Source organism: Mustela putorius, unplaced genomic scaffold (genome assembly GCF_011764305.1).
Source record: "Mustela putorius furo isolate JIRA1106 unplaced genomic scaffold, ASM1176430v1.1 tig00003927_pilon_pilon_pilon, whole genome shotgun sequence".
Lineage (NCBI taxonomy): Eukaryota > Metazoa > Chordata > Mammalia > Carnivora > Mustelidae > Mustela > Mustela putorius.
In genome coordinates this window covers 6,547,372-6,575,350 of record NW_025422072.1, presented here as the reverse complement: position 1 = coordinate 6,575,350, position 27,979 = coordinate 6,547,372, and the positions used below count along the sequence as shown (strand labels likewise).

At 33.9% G+C, this 27,979-nt stretch overlaps 1 protein-coding gene across 1 annotated transcript in view; it reads right to left on the bottom strand.

Moving 5' to 3' along the window:
- LOC101670523 (eyes shut homolog) overlaps positions 1-27,979 on the bottom strand; it is an 858,786-nt gene that overhangs the window by 412,378 nt on the left and 418,429 nt on the right. The window contains 1 exon segment of the mRNA XM_045069380.1: positions 15,749-15,870. Within this exon segment, the coding sequence (XP_044925315.1) occupies positions 15,749-15,870 (122 nt within the window).

The window sequence follows — 27,979 nt, the reverse complement described above, 5'->3', positions numbered from 1 at the left end:
ACTTTTTCTCTAGTGAAGACATAAAAAAGATTCATAACTACATTATGTCAATTAATCTACCCATATTTCTGTGTGAATATAAGACATGAGGAAGTATATGAGCTATTTGTGTCAAGATAAACAGATAATAAATATATACACACTCGCTCTTACAATCCACACTGCCACCAAAAAAAAAAGAACAAAATCATTGTACTTAGATGTTTTTATTCACAAAAGATGACCCTCCCAATGCAAAATGATAAGATGAAAAAAAATGCTGTCCACAAAGTTTTAAATCATTACTTAAAACATATTCTGATGTTGTCATGAAGCCCATTTAATGATCCCTTCCCTTTTTCTTTCCTCCATACATGTTTTTATTTTTAAGATTAATTAATTCATTTATTTGAGAATGAGATAGAGTATGTGCCCATTAGCAGCAGGAGGGCAGAGAGAGAGGGAGGGAGATTATGAAGCAGGCTCTGTGCTCAGCACAGAGCCCCATGTGGGGTTTGATCTCAGAACCCTGAGATCATGACCTGAGCCAAAACGAAGAGTTGGACCATTAACCAACTGTGCCACCTAGGTGCCCCCTGCATGTTTACTGCATGAGTTTACTGTGAAATGGATATGCTGGTTTTCTGGAAGGTAAAGGACAATTTCTTCATTATTTTTTTCTAAATTTTGACCTAATTCTGGGGTAATTTCTTACTGTTTGGGCCCTTCAGTCTATAGAGTAGTCTATAGCCCCATCTTTAAATGGAGAGCTGGTGAAACAATAAAACTGAGGAAGACCAGTCTTTGGGACAAGTTTTCATTATTTTGTAGTGTTCAGATACTAGCATATTGCATACCTGGTAGAGAGTCTCAGTAAGTAGTAAATTGAACAAGCAGCAAAGTAGAGCACTGTCTAAACCATGTGGTGACTACCAACTCCAGGAATTCCTTCTATTTTACAGTCTGGCCTGGACTTACCAACTATCCTGATTCTTCAAAAGAAGATGAACATTCTGATTTTTATAAGAAATTTTTCTGATATTTAATTTTAGAAGATAATTCAAGCATAAACCATTACAGATGAATTGATGGTTGCCAAACTAAATATCTGCAAGACCAGATTCAGTCCCTGGGCCTCCAGATAAATCACTCTTGTTCTTCCTCTTCCAATCTTGAAAAAGGAACAACGACACCATTCTGAATTGATTATCCCACTGGATGACTTATCTTTTAAAGGAGGAGAAAGGTTATTGAACATTGAAAACTAAAAGGTACGTGACAATAATTTCCACAACTTCCTGAGACAGGTTGTGCTGGTTATGATGCTTTTTGTAATAAGTTTTGAAATGACTTTTAAAAATAACTCCTTCCTCCTCTTTCTAAACTGTCTATAAAAGAACACACAATAATTTTGTAATCAGATTTTAAAATATTATTAAAGAATTATTCACAGAACTTTAAAAAAAGTAGTTTAGCATTCTGTGTAGTAATCAATTAGTATACAAGAAAAACTAGACAATGGAATTATTTGAAAAACAAACAAACAAAAAAAATTAGCTAGTTATAGATTGCCAGAGAAGGTATGATTTTAATTTTGAAGCAAATATTCACTCAATCTTACTTACAGTGGATTTATAAGATGTTCTACATAGGAACGAAATCCAAACTACCTCTGTATCTAATAGTGCAGCCTGATGTCTATTTTCCTGGTGGACTTCTGAAGCAATCCAGGTTTTATTCTCATTTATCCTCCTTACTGTTCACTTCTATTATAGCAGAAGACGTTTCTGCTAGCAGAAATAAAAGTTTCTTTCCTGGCGTCTGGAAATTTTATGTTTTATATATATATGCCATATATATATGGTTTTATGTAATATATGGCATGCATATATATATATATATATATCTTATGTTTGTCTTTGACAAAGATACAATAAACTATTTTAAAATTAATGGGATCTATAATTCTTGCTCAAGATCAGGAAATGAATACAAGGGTTTTCCCTTGACATTGCATTTATTAATTTCCTATTGTAGTCTTTTACATATACATGGTGAGAATTAGTTCTCCCTTTATGGATGGGCGGATGTCGGACTGGCCCTATATAAGTTGGTCCAATAGGTGGCAATTGCACTGATGTAATCATAGGTCATCACTGAGAACAAAAGCAGATGGCCCTTAAAAACAACCTTTGCAAAAAAAAAAAAAAAAATCACCAAAAGCCTATGAAAAGGTCTTAACCTATATGAGTGTCACGACTTTGCTTAGGGCGAGAATTTCTCCTCTTTGATTTATTAATTGCATGAACAACAAGAAGTAAAAAATTATTTTGGGATCTGACTAATTAAGCTAATCAGTAAGCACCTCAGGGACTGTTGTGTGTGTTTGGTTAAATTGCTAGTATACAGGATGGGAGAGATGCCTTCCTTTATGTATTCTTGTCCATTATTATTCTCTACTCTCTTCCACAATCTAAGTGGTTCTAGAAGAATTTTATCTTCTTTTACCTAAATTAAGTCATGCTCCTTATCTAAATGAGGAGTGGAAAAGTAAACTTTTTTTTTTTTAAAGACAGGAACATCACAGTAGGCATATGTGGTGATTGATACATTAATTTCTACATAATAAGGTCTGATTGTATTAGCTGTGTTGGATAAACTATTGGGTGCCCAATTAATTTGAATTTCAGGTAAAAATTTATTATTCTTGGGCTGCCTGGGTGGCTCAGTGGGTAGGCCTCTGCCTTCGGCTCAGATCGTGATCTCAGAGTCCTGGGATCGAGTCCCGCATCAGGCTCTCTGCTAGGCAGGGAGCCTGCTTCCTCCTCTCGCTCTCTACTTGTGATCTCTACTTGTGATCTCTCTCTGTCAAATAAATAAAAATCTTTAAAAAAAATTTTTATTATTCTTTTTTTGTAAGCACGTACCATGCAATATTCAGACAAATGTATTTTTATTTGCTGGTCTGGCAGTCTTAGACTGAATTTGTATTCCAGGTTAAGTGGAGAACAAGTATTTTTTAAAGTAGATTGAGAGAATTTAGATAAAAACTGTGGAAGTCTGTCCTAACTTGCTATACATACTCCCATCCTGTCCCAATTGTCCAGCAGCCTCTTTTCAGTTTTTACTGCATATCACATTTTCCAGAATCTATCTATGTTTTATGTCACAGCTCTTCATATTCATATCATCTCTATTTTTACTAAGGCAAAGTTTTGATTTGTCTTTATTTCATGAGAGACTCTCTCTATATCAGATAACTTTTTCTAATCTATTATATTTCCTAAGATTTAGGTAAGGAAATAGTCTTGCCCATCTAGATTCCCAACTAAAACAGCGTTAAGGTATATTTTAATTTCTATTATGATAAATAACATTAAAACAAAATAGAAAGAAACAAGAAAAAGACATTATAAGTAGGTTCTGGGCTCTTATTTAAGACCATCTCATTCCAGTCCCTATCCTTCATCTAATTTTCTTCTAAAACTCTCCATATTATGTAATAAAAAATTAAACATTTGCATATAATATATAACATTTTCTACATCATATCAATTTATTTTATATACATTTATTCATCACTCACAGAAAGGAGAATGGAAAAGCAGTACAAAATAAATCCACTTTATTCAAAAGTCTTAATGACTCTGCCTTGAATTATAGAAAGACCCTTTAGAAAATGTGTGTTGTAAAGGCAATATATAAACAAATAAACAAACAAACATACTTTTAATTTACTAATACTTTGCAATGCTTTACAGACACATACAAAAACAAATAAATCATAATAACATTAACTATAGTTTGGTTTTGAATTTTAATTTGTATGAGTTATGGTATTTACTCATCCAATGGTCTCTTCTTAGAAATAATAATAAGGGCCAGATTATACTTGGGCAATGCATAATAAACTGAAAACGTTTGCACATTATATCCCTCTGGAATTGTGTAGTATCAATTTTAAATTTTGTTTTAGGTTTAGTTAAAATTCATTTTAAAAGTATGTTTAGTTTGTTTCAGAATGCCAAAATATACTACAAACTCAGAGTGAAATTTTAGTGTATTGTGGATATATTTACTCCAATTCATCACACAAAATCAAAGAAAATTTGGGTGGGCAAATGACAGAAATACATCGATAAAGCTAAATGGAGTGGTAAATTTTAAGGAAAGATTGGTCTGCTTCTTTGTCTACTAGGACATAGCAAGAGCAAACTCCCTGATGGTTCCCCACCCTGACCTATGGCTTAAGTGCAGCAACTGGTACCACTTGGGAAAAATGATCAGTGGTTCATATTCTTAGAAAAAGGTTTCAAAAGCTTTGGATTTTTTTGATGTTTGATTATCAGTATAATAGCTCATAATAATGCACAAGAAGGGAGGGGACACTTTTATGATTTTTTTTTCCTTGTTAAATTGAGTTTTTCTTTTATTAAAATAGAGATTTGGGATAAATTTTTACTTATTAAAATATACTTATAACTGGATTAAAACACAATATCTAAGGACCTTTTTCTTATTATAAAAAGTAATTTGTTCTTACATGCATTTAATAAGATCTCAAATGCCAAATTCTGAGAAATGTTATTCTTTAAAATTAAAGTTAAAATTATTTGCTGAAGAAACCTGTCTTCACTAAGTTGTTCCAGTATTTAAACTTTAATTTGTATAGATAAATTTTATGCTGTCACCTTAGGTAATTTCTGAATTGAGGTCATTCACTCCTAATCATCTGATGGATGGAAATTAGACTTCTACAATCTGTTGCAAGGCAATAAATACCAGCTCTGAGTATTGTGGAGCAGCAATTATCAATCTGCAATTTATTTCTGAGTATTTCCTCTTCGACTCCTATTACCTCATGATACTTCCACCAGCTCTCAACTTTCCCTTAATGCGTATTGCTAGAGTCTCCTTAATTTCCCATCCCACTCCAGGAGTGCTTTTTATGCTCATAACCTGTTTCTGATTCTGCCAATCTCTCACTGACCAAATATAAATATCACACCATGTTCTAAAATGCACTGAACCACAATTACACAGGGAACAATCAAAGCCCTCTACTATCCCACAGTCAGTATTAAGCAGTTGGATAAACTGATGCAAGTTTTCAAGTACTTTGAGTTCCCAGCTCTTCAGCTAAGCTTGTTTCAGTTACTGTAGCCATTAGCTTCTCACTGAATGAGTTTGCTAGGCTGAATATCCTACCAAAGAGGAAAGCTGCTGAGATTTTTTAAACTGTAAATTGTTTTCCAGTAATATATATTTTTAGTTCAGAAGTAAGTTATGCTCTAGTAACCTGCTTCTAAGCCTAGACTGGTATTCCTGTCTTTCATTGCTTTTCTTAAGTTTTGTGCAATTGTATCTAGATGCTTAAGTTTCTTTTACTGTATTTCTACTAATGAAATGACTTCACATTTCTTAACTAATATTCCCTCTACAGATCTGCTTATTTGCCAAGCTTAAGCAAGACCACTGAACAGCTGTTCTTAGCCTATGCTGGGTTGCTTATAGCATTAAGGGTCCAGTGTATCTTGTATAGAATTTGTACCTGAAACTCTCCCCAAATCTTGAGGGGAAATCTCACTGGGTAGCAATAGGTAGGCACCATACTTTCAATCTTCAAGTATCCTAAAAAACATTATGTACATGAAAATTGTATATTCTGAAAAAAATCTCTAAGACCTCATTCTGTTCAATAGCCTTTCACGAAAGTCCTCAACAATGTCCCTTAATGGGTTTGCCTGCTCTTTCCACACCAATGTCCTTTAATAGCCATTTCCTTGATGACTAGGACTTCTAAAATAGATAATCAGAACTAGCCAAGGATAGCACTTTTTCCATGAAATTTCCCCTTTAAGAGAGAAAGAAATGTTTAGCATACTATGTATCTTAATCCTAAATTTACTTTATAGAATTCTAGCTGCAAATTCTCCTCAGACCCAGGTATGCTGGACATAAGAAACTGACACTTAGGGGCGCTGGGTAGCTCAGTGGGTTAAGCCTCTGCCTTCAGCTCAAGTCATGATCTCAGGGTCCTGGGATTGAGCCCCGTATCTGGCTCTCTGCTCAGCAGTGAGCCTGCTTCCCCCTCTCTCTGCCTGCCTCTCTGCCTACTTGTGATCTCTCTCTCTGTCAAATAAATAAAATCTTAAAAAAAAAAAAAAAGAGAGAAACTGACACTTAGAATTCAGTCCCTGTCACCTGTGACAGGACCATATCCTGAATGAATCTGCTCCCAACATCTCTTAAAACATCTCTCAGTACAAGCTTCAAGTGCAGATTAGCATAGGCCGGGTGCTCAGCTCTCCAAAAAGAGGCTTACCAACAAATTATCGCCATGTCTGTTCTCTTCTCCATGCGGTCCAATGAATGTGGATAGCCGAATTTTTATGCACTATGGGTCTGTATGGGAATCTTTTGAGTAGTATTTTAAAAATGCAGAGGCTCAGACCTCACTGGCAATATACTACATCAAAATCCTCAGGTGAATCCAAAATAAGCATTTTTTTTTTAAATTTCACATTCTTTTTAAAAATTTTATTGTATTAAGTCACCATACAATACATCATTAGTTTTTGATGTAGTGTTCCAAGATTCACTGTTTACATATAACACTCAGTGCTCCATGCAATACATGCCCTGCTTAATACCCCCAGCATGCTCACCCATCCCCCCACCTGCCTCCCATCTAAAATCCTCAGTTTGTTTCTTGGAGTCCACAGTCTCTGATGGCTCATCTCCCCCATTGGATTTCCCCCAATTCACTTTTCCTTTTCCTCTCTTAATGTTCTCCATGTTATTCCTTATGTTCCACAAGTAAGTTGAACCATACAATTGACTTTCTCTTCTTGACTTAACATGTATTTCGCATGTATTTTTAGAAGCAGGTGATTGTGATGTATGGTGGAATGTCTGAAATACTGACTTGGTTTTGGGATTCTCATCCCCCCTAGTTTCATGAGTCCAGTGGACAACTGCACTCAAGCTCAGCTGCTTTCAGAGGTTCAGCATGGTCTAGGATAGAAAGAGAGTCTTAAGAGAAGCATGTGATCCACAAACCTGCCCTAACTGTTCTGTTACTGGGGAACCAAGAGAAAATGGTTTCATTTTGACAAACCTTATGTTTTTTTTTCTTTGTAAAATGTATCTTCTATGATATAGCACTGAATTATTAAAAAAAAAAAGTCCTAGAAAGGCAAACTACAGAAAAAAAAAAAAGTGGTATCTACATTTTCTGATAAGCCATTAGCTCTTGACTGTATATCTTAAAAAGTCATGGGCTCAGTAATAACACTTTAGGCCTGTATCTATGTCTATATGTTCAAATACTCATTCACATTTGTATTCATACCAACCACACTGGACTCCTTCGAGTTTTTGTTTCAAATTTTTTCAAGTACAGAGGATAAATTTTTTTGTCTCCCTCTCTTAAGCACAGCAGTTTTAAATCAGGGGAAGTGACGTGGAAGGCTGTGGGACTAGTAAGACTTAAGTGATGTTAGTTAGGTTAAAGGCCTGAAGAGAGAGGGAACAGGCCAAGGTGTTTTGCTTTGTGTCTATCAGATGCGGGTGTTTCACCAGAAATGCAGCAATCTCACAGCAAACCCTAACGGGTGGCTCGAGTCCCAGTGGCCTGAGATCATGTAAATCAAAAGTTATCAGCTGCCCTGAATCTCTGGGACCTTGGCATGTGTACAAACTCCATGGATTTCTTACTCTAGGAGAAAATAGAATTATTCCTTATTTTCTTTCTCCTTTTTCTTTCTTCCTCCTTCCCTCTCTCTTCTTCCCACCTCTCTGTCTCTTTCTCAACAATTAAATCATCGTCAGCAGCAGCAGCAGCATGCACATAACATATATTTGTTAATTACTTGGTATGTGGCAGGTACTATGTAAAACATTTTTCAGGCAGCATCTCATCTAATTTTCATAAGAACCCTGCTATTAATATGTCCATAACGAAGTTGCAATTAACATGTCCATTATTCAAATGAACTGACTGAGGCTTAGAAAGTTTAAGTAACTTGTTTACACAGCTAGTGAAGGCAAAGCTATTAATCTCAAAACCCCATCCTCTTTGGTACATGCACCCTTTTGGTTTGGAAGGATAGGCTGCAAAATTCAACCCCCCCTATAATCAAGAAGATACCACAGGCCACTCTAGTATTTGAAACCAAAGGTTTTTATCAATTTACATAAAGAGGCCACTTATCTGTGAGCTCTAATTAATATGTACATATTAGAAACAATATAGGTTCAAATATTAATTGACCTGGGCTCCAGAGCTTGATTTTGGAAAGCTCTTGATTTCTGTTTAAACTAGGATGGTTGGCAAAAGAGTAAAGAACAATGATATATTCTCTTTTCTGTGATTATGCACATGTGTGCATATATATTTGCACACATGCTGACTTCCACAAATATATATCCACTTTCTAATTCAAAATGTCTTGGAATTTCCACTACTGATAAATTCCTCACAGACAAATGAGGAGTTATATGACATATAGAACATATAGCGTTCTTTTCTAATGGCGATGAAAGATTTACTATCCTTTAACCATTGTTCAGTTAATAATCAATTGTTGAAGTCAACTTTTCTTGTGTGTGCAGGTGTGTGTGTTTCTTTTATTATCTTCTTAGAAAGAATATATAAACACAACACAATAGCTTTTATAAACATTCTTATATAGATATAGCCAATTAAAAATGACACCTATCCAAATGGCAGGAAAGATGGTTTCTAGGAGAAAACTGAAGTTATTTTGGATTGTGACTACCCACTAAATTCTCAGATATAAACAGTGAAGCCCAGAATGAAGTCTTATAGTTATATAAAGATAGCAAATAATAATATAAAAGCACAATATAATGTTTTATTGAAGTAAGTTGAAGCTTAATCTATCTCAGAAGCCTTTGAAAATAAATCCACTTATTGATGCATTTTGACTAATATTGGCAATGCAAATGGTATTCAATCAGTTCTAAATCATTTTTTTAAGATGGACTCTTTCTGCGAACTGTCCATTTTTATTAGGGTGTCTGAAAATGGAAAATTCCTCTCTCTGATCAGTTATGTTCTCACACAATATTTATGAAATTCAGTTCTGCTTGATAGATTTCTTAAAGCTCAAAATTCAACCATCTGTAAATCTCACCTCTCTGTAATGAGTCTTGGAATAAAAAAGAAGGGAAAATATGTCTGAGCTTCCAAAATAGACTTTACAAGTCCAAAGTTATTAAGCTCATGTATGTCTTTACTCAGGTGGATCAACAAATATTTTCTTAGGTTCTTTTTACTTTTATTTTGCATACCATCCTAACAGATTTGATTATCTATTTAAAAGCCATGACAGATTCAAAACAACGGATGAGAGGGGAAGAAGTGGAGTACTTCAGATACATATTAACTGTGACCAAAATTTACCATTGAGAAGAATACGTTGAATTATACAAGCCATCAAATGAATGAACTAAAATTTTATATAAGTCTTGGATTATACAAGAGAAACAATTCTATTACCTACTCCATTATAGAAACAATATAAGACTGACACCCATAATAATGAACCACTGTCATAAATGTAATGTTAAATTATTCTCAATAAATTTTTAAAGTAAGGATCTATACAATGAAAGGTAGAGATCTGGGCAACAACAACAACAACAACAACAAAAAACCAGGCAGATTTTATTATACATAAACAAAGGTAGGTTATTTAGAATAGACATGGCCAAAGGTTTTCATTTTGTTATTTAATCAATGCAATGCCTTTTTTTAAACAATGTGTTTGGTTGTTAGCTAATGTCCCAAGATGTAGCTTAAACCTTTGGCTTTGGTGAGTGTTCACCACTGAAGATGTTGAAACTAATCAAGTCAATCAAAAGACTTAACTGAACCTCTGGGATATCGTATTTAATCAGTTATTGATTATTTTTAATACTCATTTTAGATTTGAACCATTACACACAACCTGTATGAAAAACTATAATTTATGCAAAGATTTCCTGATTAATAAATGTCAACATAAAGAGAGTAGCACTTCACTAAGTTATTACAAGTGAGAAGAAAACAATATATTATTATCTCCCTCACAAAAGGATTGGGATGAAAAATTTAGATTTATTCCTTTTGTCTTAAAAATAAAAGCACCAAGGGGCGCCTGGGTGTCTCAGTGGGTTAAGCCGCTGCCTTCGGCTCAGGTCATGATTTCAGGGTCCTGGGATCAAGCCCCACATCAGGCTCTCTGTTCAGTGGGGAGCCTGCTCCCCCACCACCTGCCTCTGCCTACTTGTGATCTCTCTCTCTGTCAAATAAATAAATAAAATCTTTTAAAAAATAAAAATAAATAAAAATAAAAATAAAAGCACCAAATAAGATGGACGAACTCAATAGAGAAGATACAATGAAATACCCTCCTAAAAACTCAGGAGGATAAAACTCTAGATTTTTCAGACCACCCTTCTCTTTTAAGGTGCTAAATTGTGAGTTGTCAGTACACATGGAATGAACACCTCTGCGCTCCACCTCCAATATCACAGATGTTTACAGCTAGAAAGTGCCATCTAGATAATCAGTCCAGTGATTTTCAAAGAGAAATATACATCAAAAATCACAAGGAATTATGTTATCTAGGTACCAGACAGATCCATGTACTGAATCAGAATTTTAAGCATGTGTATTTTTAAAGTCAACTCTCTGGTAAAGAATGATTGGTACAAGTCTTTTTGATTCTAGAGTAGAAGCTGATAGTTCAACTAAAAAGTGCAATAGCAGGTACTTGTTTATGTATATTCTGGTATTTAAATAAAATGGAAAGCTAAATTTTTCTTAAATTAATAATATAGTACCATATAAAGTAGATACGAGTGACTATTCTAACAGTTCTTCATTTTATGCTTCTACTAAGTTGTTCAATGTTAAATCATTGAACAAATCCATGTCAAAGTCAGACAGTCTCCAAAAGTTCTTGCTATTCTTTTTTTTAAAAATAATTTTAAGATCTTATTTATTTGACAGAGAGAGAGAGAGCATGCACAAGCAGGAGGAGCGACAGGCAGAGGGAGAGGGGGAGAGGGACGTAGGCTCCCCGCTGAGTGAAGAGCCCGAAGGGGGCGTTAATCCTAGGACCCCAGGATCATGACCTCAGCTGAAGGCTAGGACCTTGGGAATGTGACCTCAGCTGAAGGCAGATGTTAACCAACTGAACCAACCAGGAACCCCTACTATTGTAAGTTACTCAAAGCTTTTAAGATGTTTAACCTAATCAAGTTTTTAAAATTAGTATGAAAAATTCTTTTTTTTTGAGGTTTAACATTTCAGATGATATTCTATAGAACCCATGACTTAAAAACAATATTATTATATGACACAGAATAGAGATTATATATAAGAGCTAAGACATATCAGATTTGACAAATTTTGTCATATTCTTATATAATAGAAATCACTGGAAATAAAATTTGTTACTATCATTTTTTGCTACAAAATGTTTTTTTTTCTTTTCTTTTCTCCATCAAGGAGTATTAGGCAGTCTGTGTGTTTGAAGAATTTTAGAGCTCCCAAACTCTGCCCCTAAATCAGAGTCTCTGTTAATTTCTATCAAGCGAGATTAAGCAAATCTTTATGGAGAGGAAGGGCATGAAAGAAGTGAAGGCTTCTGTATTTGGACAGAGAACAGTTGGACTAATTCCACACTGATGGAGAATTTGTAATCCTAGAGAGAGAGCAGAACCCAAGGTTTTAATGGTTCCAACTGGATATGCTGAAGGGACAACTGGGACCTCACTACTAATTAGCTAAACACCATGCACTTGAGGGATGCAGAGAAGATTCTGGGAGCCAAATTTGGTATGAAAGGATTGGAATCATTTGGCAGACTAGCCCATATTTGAAAGTAGTGTGGGGATGACAAAATGGGCATTTCAGTAACAGCCAAGATGAACTAAGGAGAAGAGGCTATTCTTTCATAATCCTGGCTTGAGCCACTCCCAGCATTTATTCTCCAATCCCAAATGGAGGAAATGGGCAACTCTCAAATGACTAACACAGATTTTTCAACCATATGGTGGTGAAGGTAAAGGAAGTTTTATTTTTACTAGAAAACACACAAATTCAGTTTGCTTTTTGCACCAGAATATTTGGCAGAAAATTTTTGTTTGTAGTATAATAGTATACATAATATGTATACATTTTAACATAGTTGTATATGAATGAAAACTTTGTCTTTTCCACACATTAGTTCTGCTGCACTAGTTTTGTTTCTTCTGCTGTTATCAAACTTAAACATTCATTATATATGTAAGATAGGAGAAAATGAAAGTAAAATGAGAAGGGAAAACACTTGAATAATTTGATCATATATTTTTAAATAACCACAAAGAAATATTCTCAAATATACCTCAGAAATTTACATGAGAAAATAAGTCTTATTCTACCCATTCTTAACATTTGTGTCTTGTTATGTGCTAAGCATTCATATTTTACTATTTTTCTCTCATTGTTTTCTTAGGTTTACTGAACCATAAAGGAGGGAAAGAAGAAAACTGGCTCACTGTTACAAAATACTTCTCATCCTGGTTTTAAAGTCTTCTGACTTTCTGCTTTTTCTCTAAACTCACATTCATGATGCTACATGTATAATAAAGAAATGCTGCAAGCATAAAAATGTTAATTGAAAGCTACATCCACACCAAGTTCAAAGAACATGCAAGCCTAATATAAGTGTCATTGCCTGGGTTTGTTTGAAAAGTTATGCTCAGGAAAACAAACAAACAAACAAAAACCAGACTGAGGGGCATCTTGGTGGCTCAGCGGGTTAAAGACTCTGCCTTGGGCTCAGGTCATGATCCCAGGACTCTGGGATCATGACCTGATCATGATGAGTCCTGGGATCGAGACCTGCACTGGGCTCTCTGCTTCCTCTTCTCTCTCTGCCTACCTTTCTGCCTACTTGTGATCTCTGTCAAATAAACAAATAAAATCTTAAAAAAAAAAAAAAAGACTGATGACTCTTACAGCCAAATGTGAGTGCCCCATAGATTGAATAAAGTCATCTTTCTGTTTATCAAAATTAACTATTTTGTAGAAGCATCACCTTCCATGTCTTTCCTTTTCTTTTACACTTCAAAGCCTTTAGCATTTCATGGTTTTTATTTTTCCAATATGTTGTAAAACAGAGCAGATACAAAACTCAAACTGGACCTTGCTTTATTGCTTATTTTAGCCAGGCTCTATTTCAAAATTATGAGTTTTAGCTCTGTTTTCTTTTTCTATTTATTATTATGTAATATATTACTTTTAAAATTACATACTACTGATTCCTATACAAAAATGTAATATTTAATATGATATTGGTATAATGGTTAACTTCAAAGGCCTGTGTGCTCAACCCCTACACATTCCAAAGGAAGGACTTTTTAACTGGGACCTGGAAGATAACCTCTGAGTATTGGAATATCCTGTCTAAAAACAGTGTCTTTGATACCTGATGACATAATATATGTATACATTGTGAAACACTTACTACAATAAGGTTAATTAACACATCCATCCCATCACATAGTCACCGTGTGTGTGTGTGTGTGTGTCTACTCTCTTAGTGGATTTCAATTACATGATGTAGTAGTATTAACTACGGTTACCACTAAGTACATTAGATCTTTGCTTGTGCCCTTTGACTAGCATCTCCCTATTTCCCCTACCCTCCACTATTTTACTCTGTTTCTGTGAGTCCCACTTTTTAAAATTCTTATTTTTCTTTACTCTTATTATCATAGTTTCTGGACACAGGAGTCAAGATTTAGGCTAATACTAGCCTAAAGTTAATTTGAATAGCTTCTAACTGGCAATTTATAAAATGAATAAATGAGAGAATACTATCCTTGGAAGTTCTATGATTTGATATGATACACTTTCTAAAGCTGCAGTCTCTAACTTCTTAAACAACTATCTTAGTATCATACGGATAAGCTATGGCAAGTTCACGTCTAGAAGGGGAATCTTATGGTTTTGGGTATGAAGCTCTTTCTACTGTAATAAATTCCTATTATTGCTGAAGTTATTGGTGAAATCATGGACTAAAATAAAGCTTATCTGCACTATGGAAACTAAATGATTTACCTGCAAGTAAAAGGAATGCTTCCTCAAGCCATACTAAAAAATAAGCCATGACCAATCTCACATAATTAGATTTAGGGGGTTTCAGTAAGGAGTTCAACTCTCTGCCAAGAACCGGGTTTCTTTTGACTCTCAGCTTTGCTGTCTTCAGGGTCATTTATCATTAGGTGGCACCTCACCTCTTCTTTGAGCTTTAAAAATGGCAACTGTAAATACATGTATAAAATCTAGTTGTTGGAAGATCTAGAAGAGGATACACCAGTGAGGAAGGCTTCCCCCAGAAAGAACACTCATCTCAGAAGCCAGCATAAAGTCATATGCCCACTCCTTCAGGAGTTCCCAAAAGTGGAATGGAGTCAGAATGACTAAGACAAAGCATCTGGTATAAATAAAGACAAAGCAACAGGGCCACTGTGCATACCTAAATTGTAGTTAGGTAACTGATGCACCCTCCATTTCTAGTCTTTCCCATCTAAATGTTAATTGTAATTCTCCATTTAGATGCCTGCCTCTTGTGGGAAAGAAACAATATGCCACAAATCAGCCTTTCACTGTAAAAACAATGCTAGTACACTGATAGTCAAAATACGTCAGTGGAAATGAGTCTGTTTTTCAAAGCAGTTTCTTCTAACTTGAACTAGTGTGGTCTTTTTGTGAAAATCAGCTTTGTTGCTAAAAGATAAACTGTAAGCCTATACTAGTAGTGCAGCATTAACCTGTGTTGTATGTCATTTATTTTCTGAAGTCAGTCAGTGAATCCACCTTCAGTAGATATTTCTTATGTCAGGCTTTCTGAAAAATGAGAAGCCTGAAGGGATCCCATTGATTTGCCAACTGTGTCACAGTCCGTTTAAGGCAGAATGGCACATGCTTGTGACAAAGGTGATGACAAATGGATATGTACTGAAGGGACAGCACCTACACAGATGAATGAAGGATATTATGGAAGCACACAACACCAGATAGAAAGCAAGATAAAATTTAAGATTATAAATATCAATGAAACACATTATGTGTGTATATACCATCCTGAATTATATAAAGGTGCATATAAAACTAATGTCATTTTGGGGCACCTGGGTGGCTCAGTTGTTAAGTGTCTGCCTTCGGCTTAGGTCATGATCCCAGGGACCTGGGACAGAGTCCTACATCCAGTTCCCTGGTCAGTGGGGAGCCTGCTTCTCTTTCTGTCCCTGCCCCTCCCCCTGCTTGTGTTCCCTCTCTCACTGTGTCTCTCTCTGTCAAATAAATAAGTCTTAAAAAAAAAGAAAAGACACGTCATTTTCTAGAATAATTTTTTGATATTTTACACAAATTCAATATTACCAAGAATTGTGAATCTAAATTGTAAATCTAAAAAATATTCTGTTTTATAATATTTACATCAACTTATATATAGTTATGAATGGAACACCTTTTTATTATTAAGTTAAAATAATATAAGTTAAACATATAAGTAAATATATATAAATAAGTAAATATATAAGTTAAAATAATATTTCTTGAGTTTCTGTTTTCTAATCTTTCTCCATATATATATATATATATATCTCAACTTGACATACACACAAATGTTAACTGTATTTGTAGGGATTAATTTATGCTATCCCACAGTAAGATAAGTTAATAATATTCATGGATACTAACGAAATGAAGATCTTTGCAGGTAGAATTGTGCTCACAGGCATTCAGGATACAATCATCAATGTCCTGTTCACACCTCAAGCCAGCAAAACCCGGATTGCATAAGCAGGAGAAGCCATTAACCACTAAGAATGAGAGAGAAGAGAAAATAATATATCTTTAATAATGATATGAGTATTGCTAATTATTCTCAAGAATGTTGCATTCAAGTAAATGCATTTCATTTTTAACCAAAATAAATGTGAATTCACAGCTCTCTACAGTATTGTCTAAATAACTGTTTTGCTCAGTTCTATTTAACTTTAAAACTTTAATTTGAAATAAAAACAATTACAATAAACATTTGGTAGCGGTTTGCAAAACAACATGACTATACCCAATTTTTTTTCTTCTCTATTTCATTTGTCAGTAAACAATACCTATGATAAACAGGTTACTTTTATATCAATTAACTTTAGAAGTTAACTCATAATTAAGATTTTGTGTGACAAGGCAGACTAAAGTGGGTAGTAATCTGAAAGTTGACATTGAGCTACTTAAGCCTTAGTTAAAAAGAGCTTTCACATTTCATCATGATCTTTTAAAACTAATAATAAGAATCTGTCCTCTATTTTATCATTAATGATTTAAAAAAAAAAAAAAGGTTTCTGAAGCATCTCAAGGAAGTGGTGACTGCATGAATTGTAGTTGGGACAGGAACAGATTTATGGCTACTTCTAGTCAGTCCCTGGGTTCTTCATTATCCCTGAGATTTACCACATAATCTACACTGTCACTCTGCCTCTGCACATGTACCTGCTATTGCTCTCACTAAATGTTGAGGTCCTGGGTAGCAACAGAATTTTTAATACACTGTGTGGTATTTAGATGGCTTCTAGGTTTCTGTAGCCATGCTTTTGGACAGTACATTCACTTGGGCTTTTAGAAAGAAAACCAGCTCAGGGACGCCTGGGTGGCTCAGTTGGTTAAGCAGCTGCCTTCGGCTCAGGTCATGATCCAGCGTCCTGGGATCAAGTCCCACATCAGGCTCCCTGCCAAGCAAGGAGCTTACTTCTCCCTCTGCCTCCGCCTGCCACTCTGTCTGCCTGTGCTTGTGCTCCCTCTCTCTCCGACATATAAATAAGTAAAATCTTAAAAAAAAAAAAAAAAGAAAGAAAGAAAACCAGCTCACAGCTGCCAAGAAGAAACAAGAAACAAGGGAGACACAAGAATGGCAGCTCCTTAGGCAGGATTTTACTATTATGTTTTACTTTTTTCATGTGGAACCCTAGTTTTTAACATCCCCGTGAATCAAAATAACTAATATACAAGTATAGTTGCAAATGATATAATGAGATAATATGGGATCAGCTGTGTTTCCTTACATGATATATATGGCATTGTGTATGTTAACAAATTAAAATCAAATGTTAGAAAACATGTAATTAAGACATTGTAGAGTATCATCAATCATGATAGTTTTAAAAATGTTCATAATTATAAATTCAAGTTTGGATACTGATACAAATTGGCAAGTAACAAAAACTACAGTCAAATTAACTTTCTATGCAGATAGAGATATTCTCTGCAAATTGATGAATTCTTCTAAAACAAAAATGACAATAGATAACTTTAAATTAGCAAAGGGTCTGAAAGACAGAGATTGGTGTTAGCAAATAAAGCTTGCATTTATTATCAAGAAATATGCTTTTTGAATGTTGGTTATTCTGGGCTAAGAAGCTAAGAATGACGCCAGGTGAGTACCTGGGGAATTAAACTGGATACCATAGGTAAAATAAATAAATGAAAAAACATAATCTGTTTAAAATTTAAAACAAAGAAACAAACAAAAAAAAGGGTTTTTTTAATCCCCCCACATCTAATTTGTTAACTACGGGCTATGTTGAAAATTATCACCATTTTATCAGGAAATACTATTTTTAAGCATATTGTCTTGTTTTGCTGTTATTTTTTTTAACCAGAAAATAAAGTTACTGTTTTAATTAGTTTTTGTTTATAAATATTTCATACTCCTGATCTGAACTGAAATTTTCATCAGATATGCCCTGCCTGAATTTGGATGTACTATTAATTTTACACTTAAATTCATAATTAACATCATTTATTAGTTGTCCTGAAACAAAGCTGATGTGATAAAACTTCATGGTGAAAATATAGATGTATTTTAATAATGTATTGCCAATGTGGTGAATAAACATATGTTTGTGATTTACAATTTCATATTTACATATTAATAATTGTTTCTAATATATAGTCATGTAATAAATAATGTTAACTTGAATTCAGGAAGTTTGGCTTCCCAAACTATCTTATATTTGAGAAAGTATTTAGAATACAATATCTTAGACTTATGCTGATATCAGTTTACATGTATGATCTAATTTTTAATAAATGTTTTGGGTCTCTGGTAGTAAAAATCTCTTGGATGGGAGGTTAAAAATATATTATGGTTAATTATATTATGAAATAGGTTAATATATCAGGTACTCAAAGTTTACATCTTCCATAATATATTATGTATGACCTCCAAAGTTTTAATAGGTAATGTTGTATTACAAGTAGCATATTTGAAAATTGTACTTTCTTACTGTATAAGGAATTATGACTTAAAGTATTTTCTTATATTTTTTTCTTTTTTCTACTATTTATTTTTTTAAAATTTTTATTTAAATTCCAGTTAGCTAACATACAGTGTAATATTAGTTTCAGGTGTACAAATTAGTGTTTCAGCACTTCCATACCTCACCTGGTACTCATCACAACTTATAAAAATCATATGCATATTATAATCACATGCATATTATATCACTTAGAATATATCAGATCTGTCCCATCCATAGCCATATGTAATCATTATTCTAGGGTTACCTAGATCTAAAAGTGTTGCTAACTATTCTCTGAGGCATACTGTTAAGACCCTTCCTTATTTTATAGTGAACATCAGAAATTGAAGAGTCATTCCCAGCATTTCCAAATACCAATGGGCTTGAGATTAGAAAAAGGATAATAATGACTTATTTCAAGGTAATTTGAGAATTTCACAAATTTAAAAACACAATTTTAAAGTAACAAAATCTGAAAAAAAAAGAAGAAAAGAGAAAAATGATCATAATGTCGGTTGAAATCAGGAGTAGAAAGCAGGTGGCCCATAACTCCAAAAAATATTTTGCTTAGTTGCCATAGTGTTAGAAAAGTTAATTCTATATTAACATCTACAAGATATTCCAGTTTGTGAGGGCCCCACTTCTCCCTGTTGTTTTAAATTTGGGCTGCTTCACACAATTTGGAAAAAATCGGTTATACTCTTTAATGACATGCATTTACAAAGCACTGGTTTAAAGAAAATAACTCAAAATTTCAGCTGAATCATCCTATTTCAAAATAAAATGACTTTTCTTCAAAATGTTCTTCCTCACAGATAATATTAACCATTTATTTATTTAGTGGAGGATCAAAAATATATTTTAAAAGTGATAAAATAAAACAAGATGGACAGTTTTTTTTTGTCAACATCCTTCTAGCTCATTCTTTTTTTCCTCTTTGCCCCATAGTGATATCCAGTTCACAGGGCTATTTCATGACCTATTTCTCCTGTGTCTCAACAAGAATTATCCATTTTAGACTTGTTCTTCCATATCAAAAACCGTGTTCTAATATTCAATATTTCTCCTTTATGTTCTTTCTCCCTTTCCTTCCTCTGATCTTTCCTTTTCTCCTGACTGTCTTATTTTTCCTCTATAAATTTAAATTTCTTCAGGAATACACATTTGATAGGAGGAAATGTGTGTGTGTGTATGTGTATGTGCATCTGTGTAATAGATTTGATAAAATAATGATTTATTTTAAATCACTGTAAGCAGTGTTTCTCCTACCTATAAGTACCTATAAGTATAAGTATTTTCAAAATCTATCATTAAAAATAAAGCAAAAAATGGCTAATTCTAACATCAGAACTTAGAAGTCAAATCTCATTAGATTTTCTCATTTGCCAACATTATACTCACAAAAATATATATGAATTCATCACATGTGGGGGTCTTTTGTGAAAATAATAGGGATTGGCTTTGACACTCATAGCAGGATAAAATCAGTAAATAATCAAGGTTGTATATTGACTCATTCCATTATTGTGTCAGAATCTACATTAGACTACTCTACAAGAATTGCTGTGACTGAGTGAACTCACTGTCATAGCAATATCCATGCAAGCAAGGGCTGGAACTGCACTCATCGACATTGATCTCACAGTGTGGACCTGCAAAGCCTTTTGCACATTGGCACTGGTACCCAAGAGGAGATATTTCCAGATGCATTTTCTTTCCAAACACAGCACCATTCTCACAAGGATCAGTAGACTCACAAGGCCCCAAATCATGGTAAGAATCTGAAAGGGAAGAATCAGAGTGTCCATGTTTATTTAATGAACAAATCCCAACTGCTGTCACTTATGGCATATGTCTGCATAAATGCATTCAACTTAGTCTCTAAGCAATGACTCATAATTTTCATCAATATTACCATTGTGATTCTCTCTCTATATATTACAATTTAAGAAAGAAATTTTATTTATGATTTCTATGCTTCATCTAACAAAGCACCAGCAGGCAGCAATGTTAAGTGACAGCATATTTAAAAATACCATTTTGTTTCTTCATACTTTATACCTCTTGTTCAACAATGTTCTCTGAAGACATTGCAATTAAAAAAGTACATTATTGATGATTGATTCTCCCTGGGTTTTTTGTCTTTGTTTCTGTTTTTCTGGTACCCTGGAGGTTGCTATCACTATAAGCTTTGCTTGATGGATTTGTTGCTATTCTCAAAACAAGTACACAGTGAAAAAGGAACATTTTAATAAGGTTTTAATCTTAAGAGTAACACCTCAGTCCAGAAACTAAGTTTTAAATTTTATTCAGGGACTGTAACTAGATAAAGCGACTGTCACTGCATAAAATATACACAAGTATTTAGAGATAAGAAATAAGATGCTTGACCCAAGGGAATACATACCGAACAAAAAGTGAAGCATAAACAGCATTAAATTGTTCAACAAAGCAAAATCATTATTCAGGTATCAGTTTTCCAGACATAGTAAAAATATTTGTATATTAGGTATTTGGCAAGTACTTAAATAATAGCATCCATTCATCAAAATATGTAGCTTATACATACAAACAGTGCCTGGCTGTATATCTCAGAGAAGAAAATAACAAATAATCATTAAGTCCTTTACTCAGATTTTCTTAGTAACTGTAGAGATGAAGGGATAATAAACAAACTGGGTTAAGAGATAAAGTTTTAAAAGTTTAGAATATTATACGCAAACAATGAGTCATGGAATACTATATCAAAAACAAATAATGAACCCTATGGTGACTAACATAACATAATAAAAAAAATAGAAGTATAGCAGTAGGTGGAAAAATTCTAAAACCTCTGGATCCCTATGATCCTCCCCTTCTTGTTGTCAAGGAAAAAAAAAAAGTAGGACAATCCTAGAAACTGCTGAAGACATCAACAGTGTATACAATGAAAGATCCAAAGTAATACAGTAAGGGTCATAAAATAAGACCAACAGAAACTGTACCAAGCTGAGGGACACTGGGATATTTCAGTGGGTTAAGTGTCTGCCTTTGGCTCAGGTCATGATCTCTAGGACCTGGGTTTGAGCCTAGTGTTGGGCTCCCTGCTAGTCAGGGAGTCTGCTTCTCCCTCCTGGTGTGCCCCTCCCCCTGCTTGTGCTCTCTCTCACTCTTTCCATCCCAAATAAATAAATAAAATCTAAAGAAAGAAAGAAAGAAAGAAAGAAAGAAAGAAAGAAAGAAACTGTACCAAGTTGAATAGATACCCAGTATCTCAGGTTTCCAAGTTCAGTAAAAGAAATAAAAATAAAAACTACTTCCAAAGAGCATAAAAACAAATTATTTCCTTCAATTAAAAAATCTATTAAGTGGCTTTTCAAGAGCTATGGTAAATAGTGTGGAGAATTAAATACACAAGGCCTCTTCCTTTGCCTAAAAACATTATGAGGCTGAAGTATATTGCAAATGGTGCCTTCCTAGATACTATTTTTATCATAAAGAAAGTATCTTCTTTGCAAAATAAGAGAAATGGCACTGAACAACATCCACCAGAAATAAAACAATGAATTATACTTAACAAAAAGTTCTCATGCATGCCCTTCTTTCTAATTACCTACTTCTAAATATTTAATTGTAAGAATAGGTATTTTGCTTTGCTAGTGAGAAGTTAATTTAGCTTGTCTCTTTCATAAATTGTTGCATGCATATAATGCATTAGATTGCTGAGCAATAATTATTACTTATATTTGAAAAGACACTCATGGTATTATTTTTTACCAGTTGATTTTTATACTTATTCACCATATAAATAATTTAATGAGCCCCTACTAGGTGTAAAGCAATGAGGTAGAAGCTGGGGTTATAAACAATGAGGGTTCACATAAGCAAATAAATCACTACAGTGTGATATAGGATAAATGTGGTCATACTAAGGGATGTTCTCATGCTCTCACGCTAAGGAATCACTGTAGCAGGAAGAATTCTAATATGGCCTCTATGGTCCCCACACCCTGAGGAAAAACCCTATAGAATCCTCTCCCTTGAGTAGGGGTAAGATTTGTGAATGTGATGAACTACCACTCTGATGATTAAGTTATATTATATTTCAAAAAGGATATATAGAAATATTAAAGTCACTGGATCAGATGACTTTGAATCAACTGAAAGAGAGATTTTCTTGGGAAGTCCTGCCTTAATGAAGTGTGACTTTAAAAGAATGCAAAGACATTCTGATCTGCTGGGAGGTATAAAAGAAGTCATAGGCATTCTGATCACCTGGAAGGAACAGAAATTAGGAAAACAATCCTATTTGTAAAAATAAAATGCAGCAAAAATAATAAAATAAATATGAATAAATTTAACCAAGGAGGTGAAAGACATGTATTCTGAAAACTGTAAAACACTGATGAAAGAAGTTGAAGATGACCCAAAGAAATGGAAAGATATTAAATGCTTATGAATTGGGAGAATAAATATTATTAAAATGTCCATAATATCTGAAGAAATCTACACATTTAATGTGATTCCTATCAAAATACCAATAGTATTTTTCATAGGACTAGAAAAAAATGATCCTAAAATTTGTATGGAACCACAAAAGACCCTGAGTAGCTGAAGTAGACTTAAAAAAGAACAAAACTGGAGGTTTCACAATTCCAGATTTCAAGATATACTCCAAAGCTGTAGTAATCAAATGAATATGGTCCTGGCACAAACATAAACATCTAGATCTATGAAAGAGAACAGAAAACCCAGAGATAAATCCACAATTATGTGTCAATTAACCTCTGACAAAGAAGTAAGAACATCCGAATGGGGGGGAGGGGGCGTGCCTGGGTGGCTCAGTCACTGGACTTGTGCTTTTGGCTCAGGTCATGATCCCACAATCCTGGGATCGAGCCCCACATTGGGCTTTCTGCCCAGCAGGAAGCCTGCTTCTCCCTCTCCCACTCCCCTTGCTGTGTTCCCTCTCTTGCTATGTCTATCTCTGTCAAATAGATAAATAAAAAACTTAAAAAAATATATCCAATGGGAAAAAGAGTCTCTTCAACAAATTGTGCTGGGAAAACTGGACAGCTACATGCAGAAGAATGAAACTGGATCACTTTCTTACACCATACAAAAAAAATAAATAAATAAACCCAAAAGGGATTAAAAACCTAAATGTGAGACCTGGAACCATAAAAGTCCTAGAAGAAAGCTCAGGCAGTTTTTTGTCAGTAATTTCTCTGACATCAGCTGTAGCAACATTTTTCTAGATGCGTCTCCTGAGGCAAGGGAAACAAAAGCAAAAAATAAACAATCTATTCAGACTATATCAAAATAAAAGTTCTGCACAGTAAAGGAAACAGTCATCAAAGCTAAAAGAAAAACTGTAGAATGCAAGAAGCTGATAAAGGGTTAGTATTCAAAATATATAATGAACTTACACAACTCAACACCCAAAACAAACAGTCCAATTTAAAAATGGACAGAAGACATGAACAGACATTTCTCCAAAGAAGACATACAGATAGCCAACAGACACATGAAAAGATGCTCAATATCACTCATCATCAGGGAAATGCAAATCACAGTGAGATATCATCTCACTCCTGTCAGAATGACTAAAATCAGAAACACAAGAAACAAGTGTTTGCAAGGATGTAGAGAAAAAGAAATCCTGTGCATTGCTGGTCAGAATGAAACCTGGTACAGCCACTATGCAAAACAGAAGGGAGGTTCCCCCAAAAATTCAAAATAGAATTACCATATGATCTAATAATATCACTACTGGGTAGTTAAAGAATACAAAAAAAAAAAAAAACACTAATTCAAATAGATATGTGCACCCTTACGTTTATTGCAGTATTATTTACAGTAGTAAAATTATGGAAGCAGCCCAAGTGTCCATCAACAGATGAATGGATAAAGAAGACATGATATATATATATATATATACATATTGGAATATTACTCACCTACCCAAAAGATGAAATCTTGCTATTAGCAACAACACGAATGGATCTAGAAAGTATAATGCTAAGTGAAACAGGTCAGTCAGAGAAAAACAAATACTATATGATTTCAGTTATATGTGGAATTTAAGAAACAAAACAAATGAACAAAGACAAAAAGAGATAAACTAGGGGTGCCTGGGTGGCTCAGTGGTTTAAAGCCCCTGCCTTTGACTCGGGTCATGATCCCAGGGTCCTGGGATTGAGCCCCACAGAGCAGAGAGCCTGCTTCTCCGTCTCTCTCTGCCTGCCTCTCTGCCTACTTGTTATCTCTGTCAAATAAATTAATTAAATCTTTTTTAAAAAAAGAGATAAACTAAAAACAAACAAACAACTCTGAACTATAGAGAGCGGACTGATGTTCACCACAGGGGCGGTGGGTGGGAGGATGGGTGATATAGGTGATGGGGATTAAGAGGACACTTATCATGATGAACACCGAATAATATATAGAATTGTTGAATCACTATATTGCACAATTGAAACTGATATAACACCATGTGTTAGATATACTGGCATTAAAAAAAAGCTGTTATGTTAATATGTTATAAAAGGAAGGAAGAGTTAAATGAAATTCACAAATTTGAAATAATATCTCTGTACACTGGGACAAGATCATATAATGCTTTGTGGTTCATAGGACTTGGACCTGTGTGCACTGAGAAGATGTTAAAATCCTTTCTTAAAAGTTGTAATGAGCTATACTAAGCCTGCTCACACTGAGAATTACATTGCATTTCTAAGTTGTATTTAAAAACATATATAACGTTTATTTTTTTTCCCTGAGGTTTTATTTTGCCAAAAACTATATCTTGTTGACACAATTTAAACTCGATAACCATAGTAATATACATTTTATTTGCATACATAGTTGGTAGGAAAAATTAAAAACCTATTTTCATTATTTTCCTTTTACAACTATGTCATCAATATGCAAAATCCCAAATGCTTAGGTTTCAACTGAAGTTGTACTGGTAGTAGAAATGTGCATTTAACTGAACTATTTTTCCTTTAATTGAAATTTGCAACAATCACATTGGTATGCTATTTTCAAGTGTATGAATCACTTTTAGTATCAAGTTCTTTATGATATTATTAAACTTAAAAAAATACTGGTTTTTAAAGCTTTAAATGGATATTGATGTTTATGAAAATGTGAAAATGCTAAACATGAATCCATTATTAGTTTAGTGGTTTGAATTTTTTCTTTATGATGACTCAGATAAAGAAAAATGCTTTTTAAAGACTCTGAAGTGATAGCAAAATTCAGAAATTTATTAAAAAAAAGTAGCAATATTATAAATTAGTACATAATAGGTTAGGTGCTACATTTCTGTTAGGAAGTGTCATATAGGAGATGTAAATGACACTAATAAGGGCACAATGACATCCACTACAGAGATACATGAAATGGAAATCAAGTCCTCCAGCTTTCACAGTCTGCAACAAAAATTCAAAAGATCAGCCTGGACAGAGAGTTAGAGGTATACATTCTGGGTAAACAGAGTAGTTCTTTATGAAGCATGCATCAAAATATCGAAGATGCACTCTTTATATCCTCTTAAAACCCATTATGAATCTATTATCCAAACTCTAAAAGACAATGCTTTTTACTAAACAGAAGAGCTAGATGACATTGTGTGTCTTTAATGGATATTTATATAAATATATATATAAATATAATATAATAATAATATAAGTATATAAATATAAATAAAAATAAATATTTTTGTGCATTGTAAATGACCAGAGAGGTCTACAGTTATCTACCATCGGAAATTTCATGTAGACTAATGAAGCTGAGTGATTTTTTTTTTTAAAGATTTATTTATCTGAGAGAGAGAGATTGAGAGAGAGGGACAGCATGAGAAGGGAGAGGGTCAGAGTGAGAAGCAGACTTCCTGCTGAGGAGGGAGCCCAATGTAGGACTTGATCCAGGGACTCCAGGATCATGACCTGAGCTGAAGGCAGTTGCTTAACCAACTCAGCCACTCAGGTGCCCTTGAGTGATGATTTTTATGGGGAGATATAATCGGTCTCGTTCTACTACACCTCCATCTCTGTTTCCATTTCTAATTCCGTCATCTCTATCACCCATCTCTCTGTCTCCCAAATGCTGAAACGCACAGCTCCCAATCAATTTTGAAGATTTAATTTTTTTTTAAAGTTAGTGGTCAGTGAGACAGAGAACAATGGAAAAAAACACATTTTTCCCTCATAATCCTTAGATATTTCCTCATTTATTTTCCCATAATCCTCATTTATTAGTGGCACATAAGTTGGATGTATTTTATAAATATTGGCCATATATTAGAATTTGCAATTTAAAATATTCAAATAAAAACTACAAATGGCCTCTGATTTACTTTGGTTTATGATTTTTCAACTTTACAATGGTGCAAAAGTGATATATGCATTCAGTAGAACTGCACTTTAGATTTTCAATTATGATCTTTTCCTGAGGTAGCAATATGTAGTATGATACTCTTGTGATGCTGGGCCACATGACTATGAGATTAGAACCATTCTGTACCCAAACAAGCATTCTGTTCTTCACTTTCAGTACAGTGTTTAGTAAATTACACAAGATAGTCAACTCTTTATTATAAAATAATCTTGTTTTAGATGACTTTGCCCAATTGTAGTTAATGTAAGTGTTCTGAGCACATTTAAAGTAGATTTGGCTAAGCTATGATGCTTGGTAGGTTAGGTATTTTACATGCATTTTCTACTTCTGTTAAATTCAACTTATGACAGGTTTAGCAGCACATAGTTAATTGGAAATTGAGGAAGAACTGTATATTTAAGGTATACAACATGATGACTTGATACATGTACACATAGTGAAATGATTACTGTAGTAAAGTTTACTAACATATGCTCACATAGTTACAATGTTTTTGTGTGTGTGATTAAGCACAAAAAAGTATATGTATGTATATATACACATACATATATATAGTATTGCTAATTTTTGTTGTAATATTTTGCAATGTTATCTTCAGTTTTATTTTAAATATTACAGATAGAAATGAAAAAAATTGTCTTTCTGTATGATATCATTTTGAATTTTGGAAATAAAAAAGAAATTCTATTAGATTATTTCAGTGCATTCAAACTGAAAAAGTGTCAGAGATGAAAGATAATTGAGACCAAAGCAAGAAAGGGGTGACATAGTTCTTTTAATCCAATAATTTCTGCATTAATATTTATTTTAAAACATTGTAAATTTTAGATCAAGATAAGTCCATTGATAATAAGGTCTGTCTAATAGGAATATTTTTAATCCTTTATCATAAAATTTTTATGGAGCTACATAACCCCACAGAAATTAATGATCTAATTATTCTTTACTCTCCCTTTCCTTTCTTCACCTATGCTTCTAAAGAAATATAAACAAACATCGTGTCTTAAACCAGTCTCATCGCCACTTTCAGAACCTTTGTCCTGTTATTTTTTGTCCCACCCATTTTACAAAAAAAATTCAGTCATCCACGTAATGGAGTGTGTGGTTAAAACTGTGAACATAGGGATACCTTGTTGGCCCAATCAGTTAAGTACCCACCTTCTGCTCAGGTCACAATCCAAGAGTTCTGGGATCTAGTCCACGTAGGGCCCCCTGTTCTGTGGGGAGCCTGCTTCTTCCTCTCGCTCTG